At 36.2% G+C, this 21127-nt stretch overlaps 1 protein-coding gene across 1 annotated transcript in view; it reads left to right on the forward strand.

Annotated features, from left to right (window-relative positions):
* Positions 1 to 497: 497 nt before the first annotated feature.
* LOC111057303 (serine/threonine-protein kinase 26) overlaps positions 498 to 21127 on the forward strand; it is a 46611-nt gene continuing 25981 nt past the window's right edge. Inside the window, 2 exon segments of the mRNA XM_039423032.1 lie at positions 498 to 686; positions 2360 to 2679. Coding sequence (XP_039278966.1) covers positions 2449 to 2679 — 231 coding nt within the window. The 5' untranslated portion in view covers positions 498 to 686; positions 2360 to 2448.

Genomic DNA, 21127 nt, shown 5'->3' on the forward strand with positions numbered 1-21127 from the left:
GAATAACGCCGGACACTTCCCATACAACCAAAACTGACCGATGTATCTCGCTATATACTCTGGCAGCACGTATTCACTGAAAACTGTCTGTATTCCTTACAAACAACACTCGATACTTTCTATACAACCAGTTGTGACAGATTTAAGTGCATCTCACTATATACACTGGCAACACGTATTCACTATGGACTGTCAGTATCCCTTATAAATAATAGTAGACACTTCCATACAACCAATAGTGACAGCTCCAAGTGCATCTCACTATATACTCTGGCAACACGTATTCACTCTAAACGGTCAGTATTCCTTATGAACAACCCCAGACACTTTCCATACAACCAGTTGTGACAGCCTGAAGTGTCCATAGCTGACTATAGCAAGGAGGAAAATATTTTCTAGGCAATTTTGCAGAATGGAGCGTCGGAGCGTCGGTTTTTCTTCACGCTTGAATATGGGTTGAATGGCGGCGGGCGAAGAGTGGCCGGCTATTAGTTTTTGTCGGGCGGCGTGGCGAGACGGTCACAGTCCAATGCGGTGCTGTGCAGTGCAGTGCAGTGAGTCGACAGTCAGTCAGTGTCGAGGATTCGTGGCTGGTGGATGGATGTGCGTTTCGTTGCGTCGCGTTTTGTTGAGTGTTGAGTGCGGGTGACATCAGCTTCATCTCAGTTGATCGAGAATCAGGCCGGGTAGGCAACTGCAGTACGTCTAGTTATCAGTTCGTCAAGTTTCTGTTGCTTTCAGAAAGTCTAGTGTATACAGTACACAGTATTTCAGTTCGTTAAGTTTCTGTTGCTTTCAGAAGTTAGTGGATTCAGTCACTACATCCGTAAACAAAGCCGTAGTGCATTCGTGTGACGTCAGCACAGGTAGGGCTCCTACACCAATAAAAATTCGTTGATTTCAGCTGATCTATATCAGCTAGTGTTTTTATTGGCTTAGGAGCCCTACCTGTGCTGACGTCACACGAATGCACTACGGCTATGTTAACGGAGGTAGTGATTCAGTACCGTATTATAGATTGACGAACTGAGACCATACAGAAAAAATAGTATACGTTATGCTATCTTTTCTCTATGGTGAGATCCTCCCTGTGTGGGTGACACTTCATGAAGAGCTTAGTTGATCAAATATCATACATGGTTGGCAACTTCAGTAAGCTCATTCTGCAGTTCGTTACGTTCCTATTGCTTTCATAAAGTCTAGTGGATACAGTTTACTGTATTATATTACACCGACGAAGTGAAACCCTTTCTGTTAGTGGCATTCACTTCATCAAAATCTCAGTTGATCAAGAATCAACCCGGGTAGACAACTTCAGTTCATCAACTTTCTCATGCTTTCAGAAAGTCTAGTGTATACAGTTTACAGTATCATATTATACTGATGAACTGAGACCATCTCTGTATGGGTGACATTCACTTCAACAAGATCTCAGTTGATTAAGAATCAGCCCGGTTAGGCAACTTCAGTACTTCTAGTTTTCAGATTGCCAAGTCTCTGTTGTATTGAGAAAACTAGTGGGTACAGTATTCAGTATTGTATATTGACGAATCGAGACCCGGTATGGACCCGACTTGTAGAGTGACATTCATTTCATCAAGATCTCAGATGATCAAATAGGCAACCAGAGTAGGCAACTTCAGTACGTTCAGTTTTCAATTCGTCAAGTTCCTGTCGCTTTCAGAAAGTCTAGTGTCTATGGTAATAAATTATATTGTCGAACTGAAACCCTCCTTGTATGAGTGACATTCACTTCATCAAGATCTCAGTTGATCAAGAATCATCCCGGGTAGGCAAGTTCAATACCACTGAAAGTTCACTTCTTACTTAACTCTTCAGTTCGTCAAGTTCCTGTTACTTCTAGACCGTCCAGTGGATACAGTATCATATATTTAATCAATTCATAATCATTAAAAATAAATGCTCAATTATACCAGCATATTGCTAACCTTCAACTAACTACTTCTCAACCTATATTTAGAGAGTATTTTATTCTCACTGATCCTAACTACTAGTGTACAACGCTGTAGCTGACTGTGTATCAGCCTGCATCAAAAACTTAATGTTGTGAAAGTTGAGGAATTGAATGACTCAGTTTCCCAATTGTTCCAGTATCTCAAGAAACGGTCAAAATAGACCCTTGCTGAACTGAGATCTAGACGAACTGAGACCCAAACATTGGGGCCCTATTCCTGACATTGCTACCAAGCATTGCTTTATTATGTAGTGCTTTCTGAAATAAAACTAAAGTAAACTATAAACTTATAAACGATGTAGCTCACTGTGTTTCAGCCTGCAACTAAAACTTGACACTGTGAAACTTGACGAACTGTATGGCTCAACCTCAAATTTTTCTCAGTATCTCTAGAAATGGTCAAAATAGGCACTTGATGAAGTGAGGTATTGACGAACTGAGTTGAGTGTCGGGGGGCCAATGTGCGTGTGGACATGTGCCGTTGCCAACAACTAGCCGCCTCCGCATCCGCCTCCAGGATGCATAGCAGTAGCAGCACTCTGCCCCCGAAGGGCGGCGTGGGCCGCTGCACCTACTACCCGGGGGGCGGCGCTGGGCCCCACCTCCGCTGGCAGACCTGGACGACTGCCGCCTTCCAGCAGTTACGGCCAATTCCGCCGCCGCCTCCGCCCATCGTGCATGGTGGCAGGGTTCCTGCCTCTTCGGTAGGCCTCACTCAATTGCATTAGAAAATACCAGGGATATTCTATAAAACCCTCCCCCACTCATTCCTCGATACTATTTTTTTCCAAAAGGAAATTTTTATTCGCAATTCAAACAAATGAGGGTCCTGCCAAATCCGAATGTTTATCGGCAGGTGCCCAGTTACAAAAAAACGAGTTACAAAAGATAAATAAACTTAGACAAAATAAATATGACACTTCAAAGATTTTAATTATAAGATGAAATATATTTATTTGATAATGGGACAATATTTTGTAGACATAAGCCTATTGAAACAAAACTCATTGAACTAAAAATGCAAAAAAGTAGTTGAAAGTGATAATCTGATTGATTCCAGCGTTAAGCAATTTTAATTAATGTATTACTGCCCCTAAAGGTGAAATTTTAAGAGGTGCAAATGGCAGTTCCCATACTCAAAATGGTATTATTTATACTCGTTGAAGTAGCTGACAAGTCATTGCAACTAGAAACTATAATTTAGTAGAAAAGTAAGTGCACACACACAGTAATGTTTCGATTTATGAGTGCTAGCCTTTTCATCTTTGTATACCTATTTTCTAATGATCGACTTGTTTGAAAATACTTTCAGACGCTGAACACTATCAATATTTTCTCGATTAGAATCAGTTTACAACTGAGAAGAAACACAATTAGTCTTGGTTGAATCATTGAAATGTATCTCCATGCCTGCAATAATCGTCCGTCTCATCCGAGAAAAATACCATTTGTATTGCGTAGTGATAGATCTGGGCTCAAGAATTCGTTTTAGATCTTTGAATCTAGATCTCCTAATCTTTGTTTTAGATCTCCTAATCTTGAATGATATCTAGTGAACTCTCAAGCCATATAAAATGCAAGATAATCACCTAAAGGTCTCTTCAAACCTAGTCACGCTAAAATACGTCTTATCTCCCAATGTTTTATCAAACATGTAACTGTCCCGTTCACATCAACGTAGCGTAGCTTTCAATGTTGGGAGATAGGACGCGGTTACGTCTTCCAAAAACGCATTTCAGCGTAGCGAAGCTAAGTGTGAAGAGACCCAAACTCTTTTTTATATTATGAGAAAAGCTATCGTTCTTGCTATGAAAGATTAGTTCAACAGAATTAATAATAATCCATGATAGAATAAGTTAATATGGATGCATAAGATGTGTGTCAGAAAATTTTGCTACAGCCACAAAAGTTGTTTGAAACTACAGTACATAATATTCGAGAACCGTTAGTTATTTGATGAAAAGAAAGGCCTGAACGGTTATTTATTTACACGTTTAAAATGCATTTGGCAATGGTATCATTGGTATTGGTCTGGTCTGGTGTAGGCATCTCTTGTTTGGCTCCGCTCCTGTGGTCAATAAACGCAATCGCAATCCGCTCTGAAGCCAGATGTTCTATTCCGTATCTACAGTTCAACTGAGACTTGAAACACAGCCATACTATTTACTCGTAGATAATAGAGATGCTCCAATTGCTCAATTCTTGTGCCAAGTTGCTAACTGAACGTGTTTCGGTTGCATCTTATTTCCGTCTCTCAGACATTAGGAAAAATTAGATTTCTATTACACGAGCATTATCAAGGGATTTGGAAGAATCACACTTCTATAGTGAGATTCAGGTTTTAAAGTCAGCACCTGATTAACATTTGTGCTGCTATCCTTGTCTGTCATTAGACAAAGCAGTAGCAGATAGTTCTATCCTTTTCTAGCGCCGCACTGTTGCCAGATTGTCTTTAGACCACGACGAAATATAATTAATTACTGAAATATTTAATCTCAACTATGAGAATTTATTGACCGAACGTAGTGAGGTCTATGTCTATATTTCAACTCGATTTTCTTTTGTCTGTCTGTATGTAACGCGATTACGGCCAAACGCGTTGATAGAATTCTATGAGATTTGGCATGAATATTCCTTTTTCAACTGCGCGTCGATGTATACACAAGGTTTTTTGAAATTTTGCATTTTAAGGATAATATGAAAAGAAAAGGAATTCAAATAACAGTTTTTAAGAGTAAATTATGATTCAACTGTGAATTGTGATAATATAATAATATAATTGGCGAATAATATAATTTATCAATATTAACAAGAATCAACAATTAATATATTATCAGACATACTAGGATGACTCGCATCACAGCTGTCTACTGTAGGAGTCGTTAGTCACAGAATTTCGGCAACATTAGTTCTATCATTTTCACTGACTGTATAACGTTAATCTCACTATAATAGTATTTCTAGTGGTAGCAAAAGTAACTGGTTCATTGAAACTTGAACGTCTCCACAACAGTACACATATTCATTTATCTACTAGTACACAAGGCAGGCTATATTGTGTCATCATTGGCTGAATCGATCTTCATAAAGAATAGAATAGAATAGCTGCCTTTATTTTTACCTAGGAGGGCGGAGTTAGGGCGCAGCCGGCCCTCTCTTACACTCAACTCTCAAGGGTTATTATTAAAGAGGTAGAGGCTGAGATGAATCAAAACAACTAGTGAATGTAACCTGGGAATTTATGCCAAAAAACGTAATTTATTTTACTTCCACACCAATTGGAATTGATTAAACTTGTAGAATATTATTCAATATTCATTATTTGAGAATCCAACCTAAGATTCCTTCTCTCTATTCATCTTAACTGTTTGTGAAGGTAATTTCTTCTGCAATTTCCAATCATAGACTTCATTATAGACTAGACAACAATTATATTCATATAAATTCATCATGTCTTTTCAATGTCACTTGAAACTTGACATTAATCTTCCTTCGAAAAATTTCAACTCTTCCTACCTTCCGAACCCGTATCTTGTCTGTTACGTTAACGACTTCGAAAACTTTGTTGTCCCAACTCTGTCGGTGGAAACTACATGCCGCATCATTAATCAACAAATTTCATTTTTCAACCAGGTTTACTGCCTTTCGAGTTCTTTCAGAAGTTGTCAGGAACTACTTATGGGTTTCAAAGAGTTGAGTAGAACAGTGCGTGCTACCTTGATTTCTATTAATCATGCTGAGTGATAGGTTTGGGAATACCCATACATTTTACGGTGAGATACTTGAGATACTTTGAGGTATTCAAAATGTCCATAACAAGTTACTAGTATTGAGTCCATAATTTTATCAGTTTATCTTGTAAGCTCTCTACGCATTTATAGCTTTCTCCTGTCGGTGAATCACAGTAATATAATTTATTATTTTGTAAGTCCTCTTTGAAGTCAAATCTTTGAATGGATTCCCCATTTTTTCATGTAAACTATCACAAATTTGTAAGGATAAATTTGATGTTTCTGGGGAATACACGTACAATAAGAATTTTTGCATTGCTTTTGTACAGAGCTATATATAGCCTTTTTCTCCTCAATGAGTTTGTCAACGTTTTACTTTGCCCAAGCTCGAGAATGCTAGAATGGGGAGAATACCTCTGGTTTATATAATTTTCCTCAATGGAAACAAAAAAGAAATCGAATTTCTTTCGAATAGAAATTCAAGCTTTATTAGCTACCGAAATAGGAATACATTGACTATCAAATTAGCTGGCTGGGCTGTTTTTTATGTTTAAAGATTCAGGGAAAAAGTTAGAATACTGATTGGTTTTGGGAAATGTCCCTCCTAAATTCTATTGGTGGATGCTATTTTCAACAGAGAATACTCGACCAATCACAAGCGAGCAGCCATTCCACTCCCATTTTGTATCGACCAATGAGGAGACATTTGGGAGTTTACTACTACAAAATGGCGGATATTTTTTGCTGTCATTGGTGGAAGAGGTTTGAGATGCAGTACATTGCTGATGGCGTTCAATCTTGAATGAAATGACTTGAAATTGCTATAAAATATTGATTTTCCCAACAAATATCTGATTATTTGACGGTGTTGTCTTATGCTGTAACTGTGATATTGATGCTGAAAATTATATATTTTCATATCAATGTATTTATTCCTCTTTGTATTTTCATTCAACTACTGGTTTTAAATTATACCCATTTCAATTATCTACTTTAAATTTGTAGTCGTTTTTTCATGAAAATTGAAAAGAGTTCTATTACTTATTTATTGATGAACTAGAATAACCTCCAAGTGAATCCTCCAGTGATTACCATTCATGACTTTCGGGTTTCATCATTCCCACCACTTGAGAATCTTGTGATCATTGCACAACTCTCATCCCAGAATGATATCAACTGAAAACTAAACACTTGCCTACTCTAAATAAATGGAGCCGTCTGCGACTGGAGCGTGGGAATTCCTTGCAATCGGCTCCGCGTTTCTGCCTCAAATTCGACGCGCACTTCAAGTGCTTACTTCCAATTTCATTCACAGTTTTGAACATCCAATGAAAATCAAGAGAACCCAAGTATCTGGCAATTTTCTTAGAATTATTTTTCAAGATCATCGAGTTTTATTATTATGTTCCGTCAACATAATATAAATGAATTCACCAAATCAAATTAAGTTAATGAAGACAAATTCAAAGTTCTTTGCTTTTGTACAATATCCAACATATAAGCTTAGGCTAGGCACACACCAGTTAGTCAAGAAAAGACAAGACACGTTTAGTCACAATACTTCACATAGTTGCTTATGAAGACATGTCTTATTGCAATGACTAATCGTGACTAGTCTATTCTTGACTAACTGGTGTGTGCCCACTTTCCAATTGAATAAGGACGTATTCTGTGTTCTGTTGTACAACAGGCTTATGTATGAAATAATATCTTTTCACAGTCGTCGTGTGTGATCCAGTAAGAATACGTCCTTATTCAATTGGAAAGTGGGCACACAACAGTTAGTCAAGAATAGACTAGTCACGATTAGTCATTGCAATTAGACATGTCTTCATAAGCAACTATGTGAATATTCAGTATGCCTGAGAATATTCGAAAGCAACAAAAAATATTTATTGTATATACAAATACAAGTATTATAATTTTCAACCTCAAATCAAGCCTACTCTATTTCAGAACAAATTTGGTCCCGTTCACATCCTCTAAAAATATTATTTTATAGAAGAGCCATAATAATTATCAAGGCTTATGTATGAAATAATATTTTTTGACAGTCGTCGGGTGATCCAGTAACCCCAGTATCCTACAATGATACTAAAATATTATATTTATCACATTTTTAGTTAATTTTATAATTAAAGTTTTCATAGAAGTGGGACTATAAGACATCTCAATGAATTTTTCTGTTCGAAAAATGTCATTCAGAAGATTCTTATGGTTCACTGGTTTTAACTGCAACCATTAACAGTTTTTAACAAGGTTGATAACATCTGAAATCCTTATCTTGCACAAGATAGACGATCTAGAGCTTGAAACTGCACTATAATAATAAGAACAAGTTTTTGTCAGTCTGTGAACTCGTAGAAGCCTGAACTGACAAGAAATCTTCTTTTTCTGATAGTTTGTTGTCATAAAAAGACTGATCTAATCAGATAGTGAAGGATAATAAAGCCAAGATTAAAAAACCTATAGTTCTGTCTCATTTCTGTACTGGAGCTACCTGTATCTGAATGCAGGAGTTTTCTGAACGCATCTCTCTCATGATTCTCCGACAGGTTTTTCTCGAGAAGTGAAAGGGAAATGCGTTGCTAACGAGGAAAGCCTGAACTAAGTAGAGCACTAAGCTCCTTTCTATTTGTATTTTGTGAATAATGTGCCATCTGAATAGGATCACGAAGAAACTGACCTTCGATTATTATTCGCTAATTCCCTCTGATTCATTCAACAAAAAACGCCGAGTCCCTGAGAAAATTCTCGTATATGCATCTATAATAATTGGGTCAATACTCCCACTGTTCAAGTCATTATCTGATCTGGAACTTTCTTTTTTTACGTTCCATGCTCTGCATCGAAGAGTGTTTTCATTTTCGCTCGATGCTGCTGCATTTTTATTTTAAAAAGACTTTTAGATTAGTAACGGAAGAGTTATCAAAGAAATTATTATTTATTGGATCAATAAGAAAGTGAAATAGACTAGACATCAATTTTCATGCTGTGAACTTATTCCAAAGGAAGCTAAAGATTGAATGATTTTTCGGCAGAGTCTTTGCGTTTATTTCATTAATTAGTTTAGATTATCTGTAGCTCACTATTTTACATGTAAAGGCTTTGCACATGAATATCACTGGTTGATCGTTCATCACAACACAATCTACTGTTGCTTACATTTCCCAGATTCCATCTATTTTAACATATTGTATCCTTCAATTCTGTTTCAAAACTTACAATGCTTCAAATTACTCCGACATAAATTCAATTTACAACTTTGAAAATGAAAAAAAAATTAACTCCAACTGCCTTTTTGTGTTGTGTTTTGTTCGTTTGGAAACTAAGCACTTTGCCGAGCGTAGACCCTCCTTGGGGCATCACTGTCCCTAACTCTAAAAGTGTCCTAGGTCCTTAACTGGCTTATTATCAATAAGCTTACTGGCTTTTATCAATATCACAATGTGTCAATTTCAATAATACAACTATCACAATAGACACTTTGAATTCAGAATTTCATTTAACAGTTTCGACGCCAAATCTTCTGACAGATTGAAGGCGTTTTCGCATCGGAGTTGAACTCTGACAGCATTTGAAGATACACGGTGAATCGAATTTGTAGTTTCGTGAGAGAGAGAGGCGTAGTTCCCATTATCGTGTCAGGCGGCTTCTGTTCTTGTTCCTTTGTTTTCGGTAAAGACTTGAAAATCGCCAGATCACAACAGTTCAGTTGACTAGGAGGTAATTTAGAACAGAACGAATGCCAGTCGCGGATTCATTGGTTGGCTGTCATTGTTTCCTCAGAACAGTTGGCTGCTAAATCGATGGATAACTTGATCGGCACCCAAATAACGTAGACATGACTGACTTGTGACCGGCTTGTTAATGTCTTTAACCTGATCGTTGTCCTGTTATAAGAGTGCTCGCCCTGTTTCCTCGCTCTGAACTTGAAAGCTTGCACGTTTCCTGTGTACTGCTAAAGTATGATTCACTACCAACTATCAGCATTCGTTGAATGGGTATGAGGAATGCTGGCTGCTCGTTCGGAATAAATTTCATCATAACTGATTGCTAGTAGATGGCATTGAGTGTTGTCGCCACCCGCATTTCATGCATACATTGTACTATGCTTCGTTGCGTACAATTTTGTTCTAGTTTGGAGGTATGCACTTCATCAAAGCACTTATTTTTAAAAGGCTTGTGTTAAAGTGCATCTTTGGAGCATTCTGCAGTGTTCGATAATTGAATACAATGCATGTTCCTGTTGTATCATTACCAGTAAGGATAGAATGTAACATTCTATACTCTCTGATCATTACTGAACACAATAGGGATTCAAAGGGAAGGGGAAGCAGTAGTTCAAAAGGGTTTATTGATAAAATTGCATTCCCTACGAATGAATTCTATGCATGTTGTCAAAGTAATGTGTTATTGAAGCATACGTGAATAAGCTTGTTTCTAATTTTTGAATCGTAATGTTTCAAAGTGTATCAATATTCTACAGTTTCTAGAGCTTATTGAGTACGATTTCGTTCTCTACTTTTGCTTTTAATCTATGAAAATTGAAAATTTCATGTTTATATTATTGTTTACACTGGAAATTGGACAAGTGAGTTTACACATACCCTAACCTACTTTTTGAACTGGTCATCACCTAAACTTGGAAGAAAAAATAACTAAAGGATTGTATTAGTATTTTATCTACCAATTTTATCACATCAGTGTCGTTTTTTGACTTAAATGAATAAATTCTACGTATGCTATCATTGCAAAACTATTCTATACAATGTCAGATATAAAATTGAATTACGTATTTTATTGAAGTATTCTCAATGCTACGCTAATTCCGACACTAGGAATTCAAAATGATAAAATTAAATGAGACATGAAGAGCCAACGTTACATTTGGGGCAATGAGACATTGAGACAAAGATCCAATAAGTTACATTTTGCGGAAAATTTTGAACTCTGTATTGAATAACAAAGACCGAACTTCAAAAAGTTCCCAAATTCAAAAACTCTATTCTAAATTACTTTAAGATATTAATATAGTTTTAAGCACCCCAGTACAATAAAGTTTATTGACTAGAATAGTTTGTATGTATTCTGTACGGGGTAAGGATGGTGATTGGATGCAGTTTTCTGTTTTACTTTACATCTACTTGGTCGGCTGTCATACTGTAAATGCTCAGCTCACTGCTCGGCTCAGACTTTTCAAAGTACAGTTTATCCTAAATTTTCCACAGGCATCGCATCGCGCTTTGTTGCGTGGAATTTTCTCATGCAGAGGTTATGAAACTGTAGCCTCTGAGCGTGACGAAAATTCGTGCGGAGAGTAGGCTTCTTAATATCTGGGCATGGAAAGCCGGCGAATCGGCTCCGGATGACGTGGACACGTTTTCCCCCCCCTGCACCGAGTAGAGCTTCTCACATTCAAATGCCCGCTTTTCTCTCGCTATACTCATTCTTTCGTAATAAATAGTCCGGCGAATATAGGGCGTAGCTTCGATTCAAACTGAACTAATCAGGTGAACCTGCCCTGATGGATCGCATTCGTTTTTCTTGATGTTCGTTTTTGTCAGAAACGCCGGAGATTGATTCAGTTGTTAGAATTCACTACGCTCAACAGGCTCTACGGAAACTAGATTTTTCATCGTTCCTCTCTAATTTATTAGGTACTAGCAAGAAACCCGTGCTCTGCAAGGGTATAATTAAAAATTTGACATACTGAAATCTTGAAGAATTTAAAATAGTCCTATAACCATCCTCGGTAAATTAAGGATCTATATGAAAAAATTCAAATCTAATAGATTTTTTCATCGTTCCTCTCTAATCTATTAGGTATTAGCAGGTAAGCAGGTAACCCGTGCTCTGCAAGGGTCTAATTAAAAACTTGAAGAATTTAAAATAGGTCTATAACCATCCTTTGTAAATTAAGAATCTATTTGCAAATGTTCAAGTTAATCAGTCCAATAGATCAGACGTGATGATGCGTCGTGAATTTCCTATCCCGTACGTGTACAAGCCAATTCTTCCCTTTATTCTATTATAGGTTATCCAAATTCATTTCTCTAAAAAATATCACTTGATAACTATTAACGAATACCTTCTACCCTTAAATGTAGCCCAATTTAAGTGATCAGTGTTTAGGGAACTAAGGTTTTTCTCTTCATTAGCAGCTATTGAAATTAATTATCCTCCTATATCAGTCATGGAGCATAATAGAGTTTAGATTAAGATATAAGTATGAGTCACCCAAAATCCCTCCATTATATTTCTAAACAAAATAAGTTACTTGCTTCAAAATACACATTCGAAAATTTTAGAAATTGCCAATTTGTTATCTCTATTACGTTTGATACCCTTATCTTTTGAATGTGGCCAATTTTCAATGAACTACGATTGTCTTCTATTCAATTCTTTAATATTCTCTCTTTTACAAGAGTCTGTTAGTGAGATATAACCATTTGCTATCCTACAATAATATAATATCTATAAATATCATATAATAATATAATAAAACAGCAGGTAAACATTCATTTTGCTTCCAATGCAATACAATATTTAAAATATCGATGAACATTGAGATGATTATCATTCTCCAGAAAAGCAAATGCACTGTATCATCAGGACATTATTTTTGGGAGTATAGAAATGATGAGATGCTAGAGTAAAAATGAGGATTGTGTTTATTTGGCGTCGCGGCGTTCGACCGGTGGAGCGCAACGGACAGAGGACGTGCTTGCTTGCCTGCCTGCAAAGGCCACTGACCGGCCACTCCTTCGCGGCCTGCTAGAGAGAGCGAGAAAGTGAGAGAGAGTAAGGCAACGAGTGCGAGAGAGGGAGAGAGCGTGAGTGAATTAGATAACAATAAAAGAGAAAGAGAAGATTCGATATGATTCGAGGTGATATGAAGAAGAAGTGGAGAAGAAGAAGGAGAGAAAGCAGAAGAAGAAAATGAGTTGAAAATGAAGGAAGAAAGGGAACTAGAAGTTGAAGATAGTGAAAGGAAATAGAGCAGGAGGAGTTCAAGGAAAACACGATGAAGGGGAGAAGGAAGAAGCAGATGATGGTGAAGAAGGAAATGATCTCTGTGTTCAGAGATCACGGTAAGAGAGAAACAGATAGAGGAGAGAGAGAATGTTTGAGTTGTAAGAAAGAATGAGAGAGTCTGAGAGTGGTAAATGAAGAGGAGAAGAACTAGACGAAGAAAAAAGGAGGCGACGGTGTAGGAGAAAAAGAGGATGAAAATTATCAGCAGAGGATAAAAACAAGAGGAAAAAGATGAAAAGAGTCTGAGGTTTGAAAGGAAGAAGAATGAGTAGCAGTATTTTGAAAAGGATGATGATGTAGAGGAGGAGGAGAAGGAAGAAGACAAGAGGAGGTGTGAGAGAGTAGGAAGTGTTGGTAGTAGTTAGGCAAGTCGACGGCCTCTCGACTCCTTTACAAGGCTGTTCTGTTCCGGTCTCTCCACTTTTCTCCTTATCATTCCTTACTCTTCTTCATCAAATCGGCTACTATCGTTCATCACTTTCCTTTTTCCTTGCGTTTGTATTAATCGCCTGTATTGCAATTGGTTATTCAATTACAGTATGAGGACACTCAATTTTTGGTAGCTACCCCAATGAATAACTAAATGTTTGTTGAGGACATCAATGGTACAATATTCAAAGTTACATTGAGCTGTCCCAATGAATAACTATATATAATGTTGAGGACATCATGGTACCATTTTCAAAGTTACATTGAGCTGTCCCAATGAATAACTAAATGTTTGTAGAGGACATCATGGTACCATTTTCAAAGCTACAGTGAGCTGTCCCAATGAATAACTAAATATATGTTGAGGACATCATGGTACAATATTCAAAAAGTGAGCTGTCCCCCCAATGAATAACTAAATGTTTGTAGAGGACATCATGGTACCATTTTCAAAGTTACATTGAGCTGTCCCAACGAATAACTAAATATATGTTGAGGACATCATGGTACAATATTCAAAGTTACATTGATCTGTCCCAATGAATAACTAAATATATGTTGAGGACATCATGGTACCATTTTCAAAGTTACATTGAGCTGTCCCAACGAATAACTAAATATATGTTGAGGACATCATGGTACCATTTTCATTACATTGAGCTGTCCCAATGAATAACTAAATATATGTTGAGGACATCATGGTACCATTTCAAAGTTACATTGATCTGTCCCAATGAATAACTAAATGTTTGTTGAGGACATCATGGTACAATATTCAAAGCTACAGTGAGCTGTCCCAATGAATAACTAAATATATGTTGAGGACATCATGGTACAATATTCAAAGCTACAGTGAGCTGTCCCAATGAATAACTAAATATATGTTGAGGACATCATGGTACCATTTTCAAAGTTACATTGAACTGTCCCAATGAATAACTAAATTTATAAAATAGAATTATAGGCCTAGTACCCTCCAAAATTAATAAAATATTAAAAAACAAAAATACAAATTGTAATGTCACTACTAGCTTCGGTGATCACACCATCATCTGAAGAAGAAGAAGAAGAGATGGCGTGATCACCGAAACTAGTAGTTACATTATACAATTTGCATTCTTGTTTTTTAATATTTTAATTATTTTAAAGGGTACTAGGGCTATAATTCTATTTTATAAATACAAGAAAGTAGCCCTGAATTCATACATTTTGAAGAATAACTAAATATATGTTGAGGACATCATGGTACCATTTTCAAAGTTACATTGAGCTGTCCCAACGAATAACTAAATATATGTTGAGGACATCATGGTACCAATATTCAAAGCTACAGTGAGCTGTCCCAATGAATAACTAAATATATTTTGAGGACATCAATGGTACCATTTTCAAAGTTACATTGAGCTGTCCCAACGAATAACAAAATATATGTTGAGGACATCAATGGTACCATTTTCAAAGTTACATTGAGCTGTCCCAACGAATAACAAAATATATGTTGAGGACATCAATGGTACCATTTTCAAAGTTATAGTGAGATTAGCTTGGAACTGGTTGCATTGTTCAAATGGAAGGCTTTTATGTTATTACTTGAAAGAGAATCTCACTATACAGCCTACTGTCTCAATTGTATTTTAATTCAATTGTATTCTCAACCGAATTGATTCTATTTTCCCAACGGTGTGATGGAACAATGTTTTCATTCAGGCCGGCAAACAAATCATTGTTTTATCGCTTTTGAACGCGGGACTACCGAATTTAATCGACCTGTAATCCCAATTTTGCTATTATGTCAAATTAAATTTTTATGAACAACATCATGAGGGCACTAGTGGACTCCAGTATCCTAGTTTACTTCAAGTACCTAATATATGAATAATGTAGATCTTGTCTCAATCCGTATCTTCTTGCTCAGGTCTCCGCGCATATAATTTTGTATTGTCGTATCTTACCGGTTAGACCAAAATAGCGAATGAACCTAATCATAGAAGAATTAGCTAACAGCTCGTTATGTATTAGCAGAGAAAACTTCTATAATTGTATCCTGTATAATTGTATATTCTGTATAATTGTAAACTGTATAATTGTATTGTATTCTGTGGTATCAGGCAGACCTAAGTATATTCAGTGAGGGTGCCTCATGTTTTACCTTCACTAGTTAACCTTTGCTAACATGATATTCAGCTATCATGACTCAAATGTAATCCACACTGTAAAGCTAAGTTGCTATAAATCAAATTATTTTTTCTGAACAAACAGCTCCGTTGTTTATGTAATGGTTAGCTGTAGTTGAATTTACATTCATCTTGAAAAATTGAAAATTATGATTTGTAAATTACGGTTCATTCGTTTTTGTGAAAATTGGTGTAGACTGGTGAAAGGTGAGCTAGTCATAAATAAATTTTACTTCTCATAAAGTATAAACTTTGAAGAGAACATTTTACAATATGCAATAATGTTAAACAAAAGAAAAACAATATACTGTAATTTTAAACAAAAGATAACAAAAAATGTAGTTATTAATGAAGTTGAAACAAAATATGATTAAAGCCATTATTAAATAAAGGCATCAGAACTATGCTCGTATTAAGTTTGCTCGTCTATAGGTGCGTACAGATTTACGCGCCGCGAACACGAGCAATTCACTTTTGATCAGCTGATGCCAAGCTTTTTATATCTGTATCTTACCGTTTCTGTACAAATATAATCAGCTGATGAAAAGTGACTTGCTCGCGTTCGCTGCGCGTTAATCCGTACGCACCTGAAAGGTAGGCGCACACAGAACGTCATCGGACGGACGGCACGGATCGGACGATTAGATTTGATGCATTGTTTTCAATTGGAGTGCGCATACCTATCGCGATAGGTACAAACAATGAGGTAAAACAATGCATCAAATCTAGTGCGATAGGTATGCGCACTCCAATTGAAAACAATGCATCAAATCTAATCGTCCGATCCGTCCGATGCGTGCCGTCCGTCCGATGATGATCTGTGTGCGCCTACCTTGACACAGGCATGTGTCCATAAGAGGAGTCTCCAATTAATAAATTTTTCAGATTTCCAGTACCAAACTTCCTACCTTAGATACTTATTCAAGGGTTCCAACTTCCAAGCAAATTTTAAATCTGATACTAAAATTGAGATTCCATTGCTGACAGTTGGGATCTAACTGTATTGTAACATGACTCATCTATACGTTTTGATTTGATCACACCACCACATAGATAAAGTTCAATGTCGATCTTGGTGAATCATACTGACGTACATTCACAATCGGTAATTTTACTGCATAATACATAATAAGGAAATGGTGTCACTGTGATTCATTCCTGTACTGTACTTGCAGTCAATAAATTAATCGCTACGACAATGTCAACAAGTCGACACCATGTAGGGAAAGTTGCTTGCGCTTGCAGGCAAAATTGAAAAGTGCTTATTTCCGTTAAAACCTCATTATGAAATGCATAATTCAATAGTTTTTCTATGAAATGTGTGTATTGACATTCGAATAAATAATTTGTAGAAAAAATTTCTGTGAAAAAACTAATTATTCATTTTTAAAAAATTCCAAGAAATATACTATAATTGATATATATATTATTTAACGAAAATCCAATTTTCCAAACAATTGCAATATCTCAGTAATTTCCATCTGTATACTATAAATTTTATTAATTTTATATATTTTTGGCTGAGCAATAAGGTAAATCGGTCACCGGAAATACAATCGATATGAAATCACTTGGATAACAATGCGGGTATGATTTTCGTTATTCTGTACAATAATTTCAACAATATTATTCTATTTACATAGTGTGGCGCTTCCTATTAAGTTGAGTAAACTTTAAGGTGCGTACAGATTTACGCCCCGCGAACATGAGCAATTCACTTTTAATCAGCTGATACCAAGCTTTTTATATCTGTATCTTACCGTTTCTGTAAAAATACAGATATAATCAGCTGATTAAAAGTGAATTGCTGATGTTCGCGGCGCGTATATCTGTACGCACCTTTAGATGTAAATAAAAATGGAAATTCAAGTACCCTTTTTAAAATTATTGTCACGACATTTTTCGGCTATATAATGGCATTATAAAGATGCTATTATTATATTGGGTACTTAGATTTATATTTTTATTTATATTCAAAAGTAGCCCTAAAGAAAAAAAGACAAACTTAGATGATAATCATGTGCCACTGCACAGATTTTTATTGCTCATTTCTCTAAAATATATCCTTCAGATCATAATTATAAAGCTCTTCAGGCAAGTAGAAATGGTCAATTATCGAAAAATTAGCTCTTATAAACATGGGAGAACTGTATTGAACCGCTGGCGAAGTTAAGACATCAATCTTTCATGCCGCCCCCAAGTATTTATCGGCTCTTCTGTGAAATAGACTCATCTGAGGAACTTGGGGGAAGCAAACTGCAGTTAATTTGTCTTCGTTGCGCGGGGTTAAGGGAGGCAATCTCTCTATTTGAAGCGAATCGGCCCATTGAACGATTCCAGCTCGGCATGCTACCCTACCAGATTGATTTCTCCACTTCTTGTGCATCAGTCTAGCAGTAGGTTATTTCCTGTCCTACCCAGCATTGAAATTTGATACTCAAAGTGTCGAATTATAAATTCACTTGAAATAAATATATTGCTATTAATTTTTAGACAAGACGATTCTTTTTGAAAATAAATTGACTAGCTCGTTTATCTATATATAATGAAAGCGAAATGGCACTCACTAACTGACTGACTGACTCACTCACTCACTCACTCGCAGAACTAAAAATCTACCGGACCAAAAACGTTCAAATTGGTAGTTATGTTCAGTTGGCCCTTTAGAGGCGCACTAAGATCGGATTTGGAAAAATTTCCAAAGATACGCCCATAATCTGCGTTTTTCCAGCGTTTTCTCAGATTTATCGAGAACAAATGAGTAGAAAATGTTCAAATTTAGTACAGAAGCTCAGCTAGGGTGTAATAATGTTGTGTTAGAAGGAAGTTGCAATAACGTCGAAGATACGCCCAAAATTAGCGTTTTTCCAGCGTTTTTGCGCTTTCTCAGCTTTATCGAGAACAAATGAACAGAAAATGTTCAAATTTACTACAGAAGCTCAGCTGGTGTGTAATAATGTTGGGTTAGAAGGAATTTGAAATAACGCCAAGTAATAGACAGATAATGTTCAAATTTGGTACAGAGGTTTAGCTAGGGTCTAAAAATTTTGTGATGAGGTGACTTTAATATTTCATCAAAGATACGCCCAAAATCTGCGTTTTTCCAACGTTTTTCTCAGCTTTTCTGCGTTTTCTCAGTACTTTGACTTTCTGATGGAATGAGGCATGCTCAAATGAAAAATGCAGGCGAGCGGAGCGAGCCCGCTGATCTTATTTTTAGACGATCCAGTCGGGGATCCAGGGGGCGGAGCCCCTTGGCTAGACGGATATGGCGAGCGAAGCGAGCCTTACGGCTAGTCCTTTTTAAGGCATGAAAGGATAACTGCTCAATATCACTATATATAATAATTCACTTGAGATGTATGAATTTAGGGCTATTTATTTTTATTTATAAAATAGAATTATAGTATCCTTTTTGAAATTAATAAAATAATAGATTAAAAATACAAATTATCACTGAAACTAGTTATTACAATTTGTATTTTCAATCTGTATTATTAATTTAAAAAAGGGTACTATAATTATATTTTAAAATAATAATTCTCATATATGTATACTATAGATAGAATCAATAATCACGAGAGGAAAAACATGTGAATTATTGTAAATAGATTCCAACCGGAGATTTCAGTAGAAAATATGATAGAATACTACTTGCTGCATTTTGAGCGAATTCCCAGGTCTGGTGGCCCGGGGCTCAATATGGACTAAACTTATTTATAAATTCCACTTAAGCCAGCTTCAAGTTTCAACAAAATTAGTATTCAAACCCGTGTTTCTCCTATCAACAAATTTATGTCCATCGAAAATAATCGATTAAATTATATTCAGAGTTTAAGCTAAATTTATTTCTAGGATCATCTAAATTTTTTTGATATAACCAACTAACCAGCAACTTATGAATTTAGATAGTCCTATAAATTTTTCATGACTGAAAATCGCTTCTACGAAAAATGACTAAAGAAATAATCTGGTCTCTCAATTCGGAATTCATATTCTTGGAATCGTGATGATTGGAACGGTCATCTGAAAATAACTGATAACTAAATCCGGCATTCTGTGCTAATTCTGTGCCTGTCATCTTTGTTTAGAAATAAAATATTGTTTTCGCCGAAAACATTGAATTATTCATTCAGCGTGCTGGCTCTTCATATGACATGTTCCTCATTCTCTTCAACAACAAAATGCGCTCAACTTGGTTAACTGGAGCCACAGTTTTTGTGATGCCTGCGGATAAGAGAATAATTATTTCACTCAAGCTCTCTTCCTCACTTGAGGGTGACATTGTATAATCGATCACTGTCAAATTACCCCAAGGAGACTGTGCAAAGTAAAAATAAGACCGCCCTTCATTTTATGAAATTCAGCTCGTTTAAAGTGACGCAAACAGTTTAGAGCGGTACTCCATGGAGACCATTTTCCATTAAACAGCTTAGGCTTAACCCTTCTGATACTCTGAAAAATTCCCTACTCACAGAAAATGATTCAAACTCCCACCATAGTCAAGTTTTCATAATCGTCCAAAATACATATTCAAATTATCAATAATTAAATCCATTCTATTTATTCTGAATTAGGCTATATACGTATGTAATGCCACCTAAATTTTATAGTCTATATAATGTCACCAACGTGCCATTTTTCAGTAGAAATTTGTTTCTATACAAACATTTCATATGCATGTTGTGACAAGTATTCATTATTCAGTGAGAAATTGTTTCACTCATTGCTCATTAAAATATGAATTTGAGTGCTTACATGCAACTCACTTCGAACTTACTCGCAGATCACTTACTTAAGAAGCGCTACAGTCCTGCGTAGACCTTGGCCTCCTCGATAATTCGCCTCCAATCATCTCTCTGTTCCAAGTCCTCACTCCTAAGCATGTCAAGTCCTGCTGCCAGCGTGTTCAGTTGGCCCTTTAGAGGCGCACTAAGATCGGATTTGGAAAAATTTCCAAAGATACGCCCATAATCTGCGTTTTTCCAGCGTTTTCTCAGATTTATCGAGAACAAATGAACAGAAAATGTTCAAATTTAGTACAGAAGCTCAGCTAGGGTGTAATAATGTTGTGTTAGAAGGAAGTTGCAATAACGTCGAAGATACGCCCAAAATTAGCGTTTTTCCAGCGTTTTTGCGCTTTCTCAGCTTTATCGAGAACAAATGAACAGAAAATGTTCAAATTAAATTACTATCAATTAATTTTATAATTAATGTAAATTAATTACTACAGAAGCTCAGCTGGTGTGTAATAATGTTGGGTTAGAAGGAATATTTTAAATAACGCCAAGTAATAGACAGATAATGTTCAAATTTGGTACAGAGTTTAGCTAGGGTCTAAAAATTTTGTGATGAGGTGACTTTAATATTTCATCAAAGATACGCCCAAAATCTGCGTTTTTCCAACGTTTTTTTCAGCTTTTCTGCGTTTTCTCAGTACTTTGACTTTCTGATGGAATGAGGCATGCTCAATCGAAAAATGCAGGCGAGCGGAGCGAGCCCGCTGATCTTATTTTTAGACGATCCAGTCGGTGATCCAGGGGGCGGAGCCCCTTGGCTAGACGGATATGGCGAGCGAAGCGAGCCTTACGGCTAGTCCTTTTTAAGGCATGAAAGGATAACTGCTCAATATCACTATATATAATAATTCACTTGAGATGTATGAATTTAGGGCTATTTATTTTTATTTATAAAATAGAATTATAGTATCCTTTTTGAAATTAATAAAATAATAGATTAAAAATACAAATTATAACAACACTAGTTGAAACCTGAAGATG

The sequence above is a fragment of the Nilaparvata lugens genome, chromosome 3 (assembly GCF_014356525.2).
Source record: "Nilaparvata lugens isolate BPH chromosome 3, ASM1435652v1, whole genome shotgun sequence".
NCBI classification, from domain to species: Eukaryota; Metazoa; Arthropoda; class Insecta; order Hemiptera; family Delphacidae; genus Nilaparvata; species Nilaparvata lugens.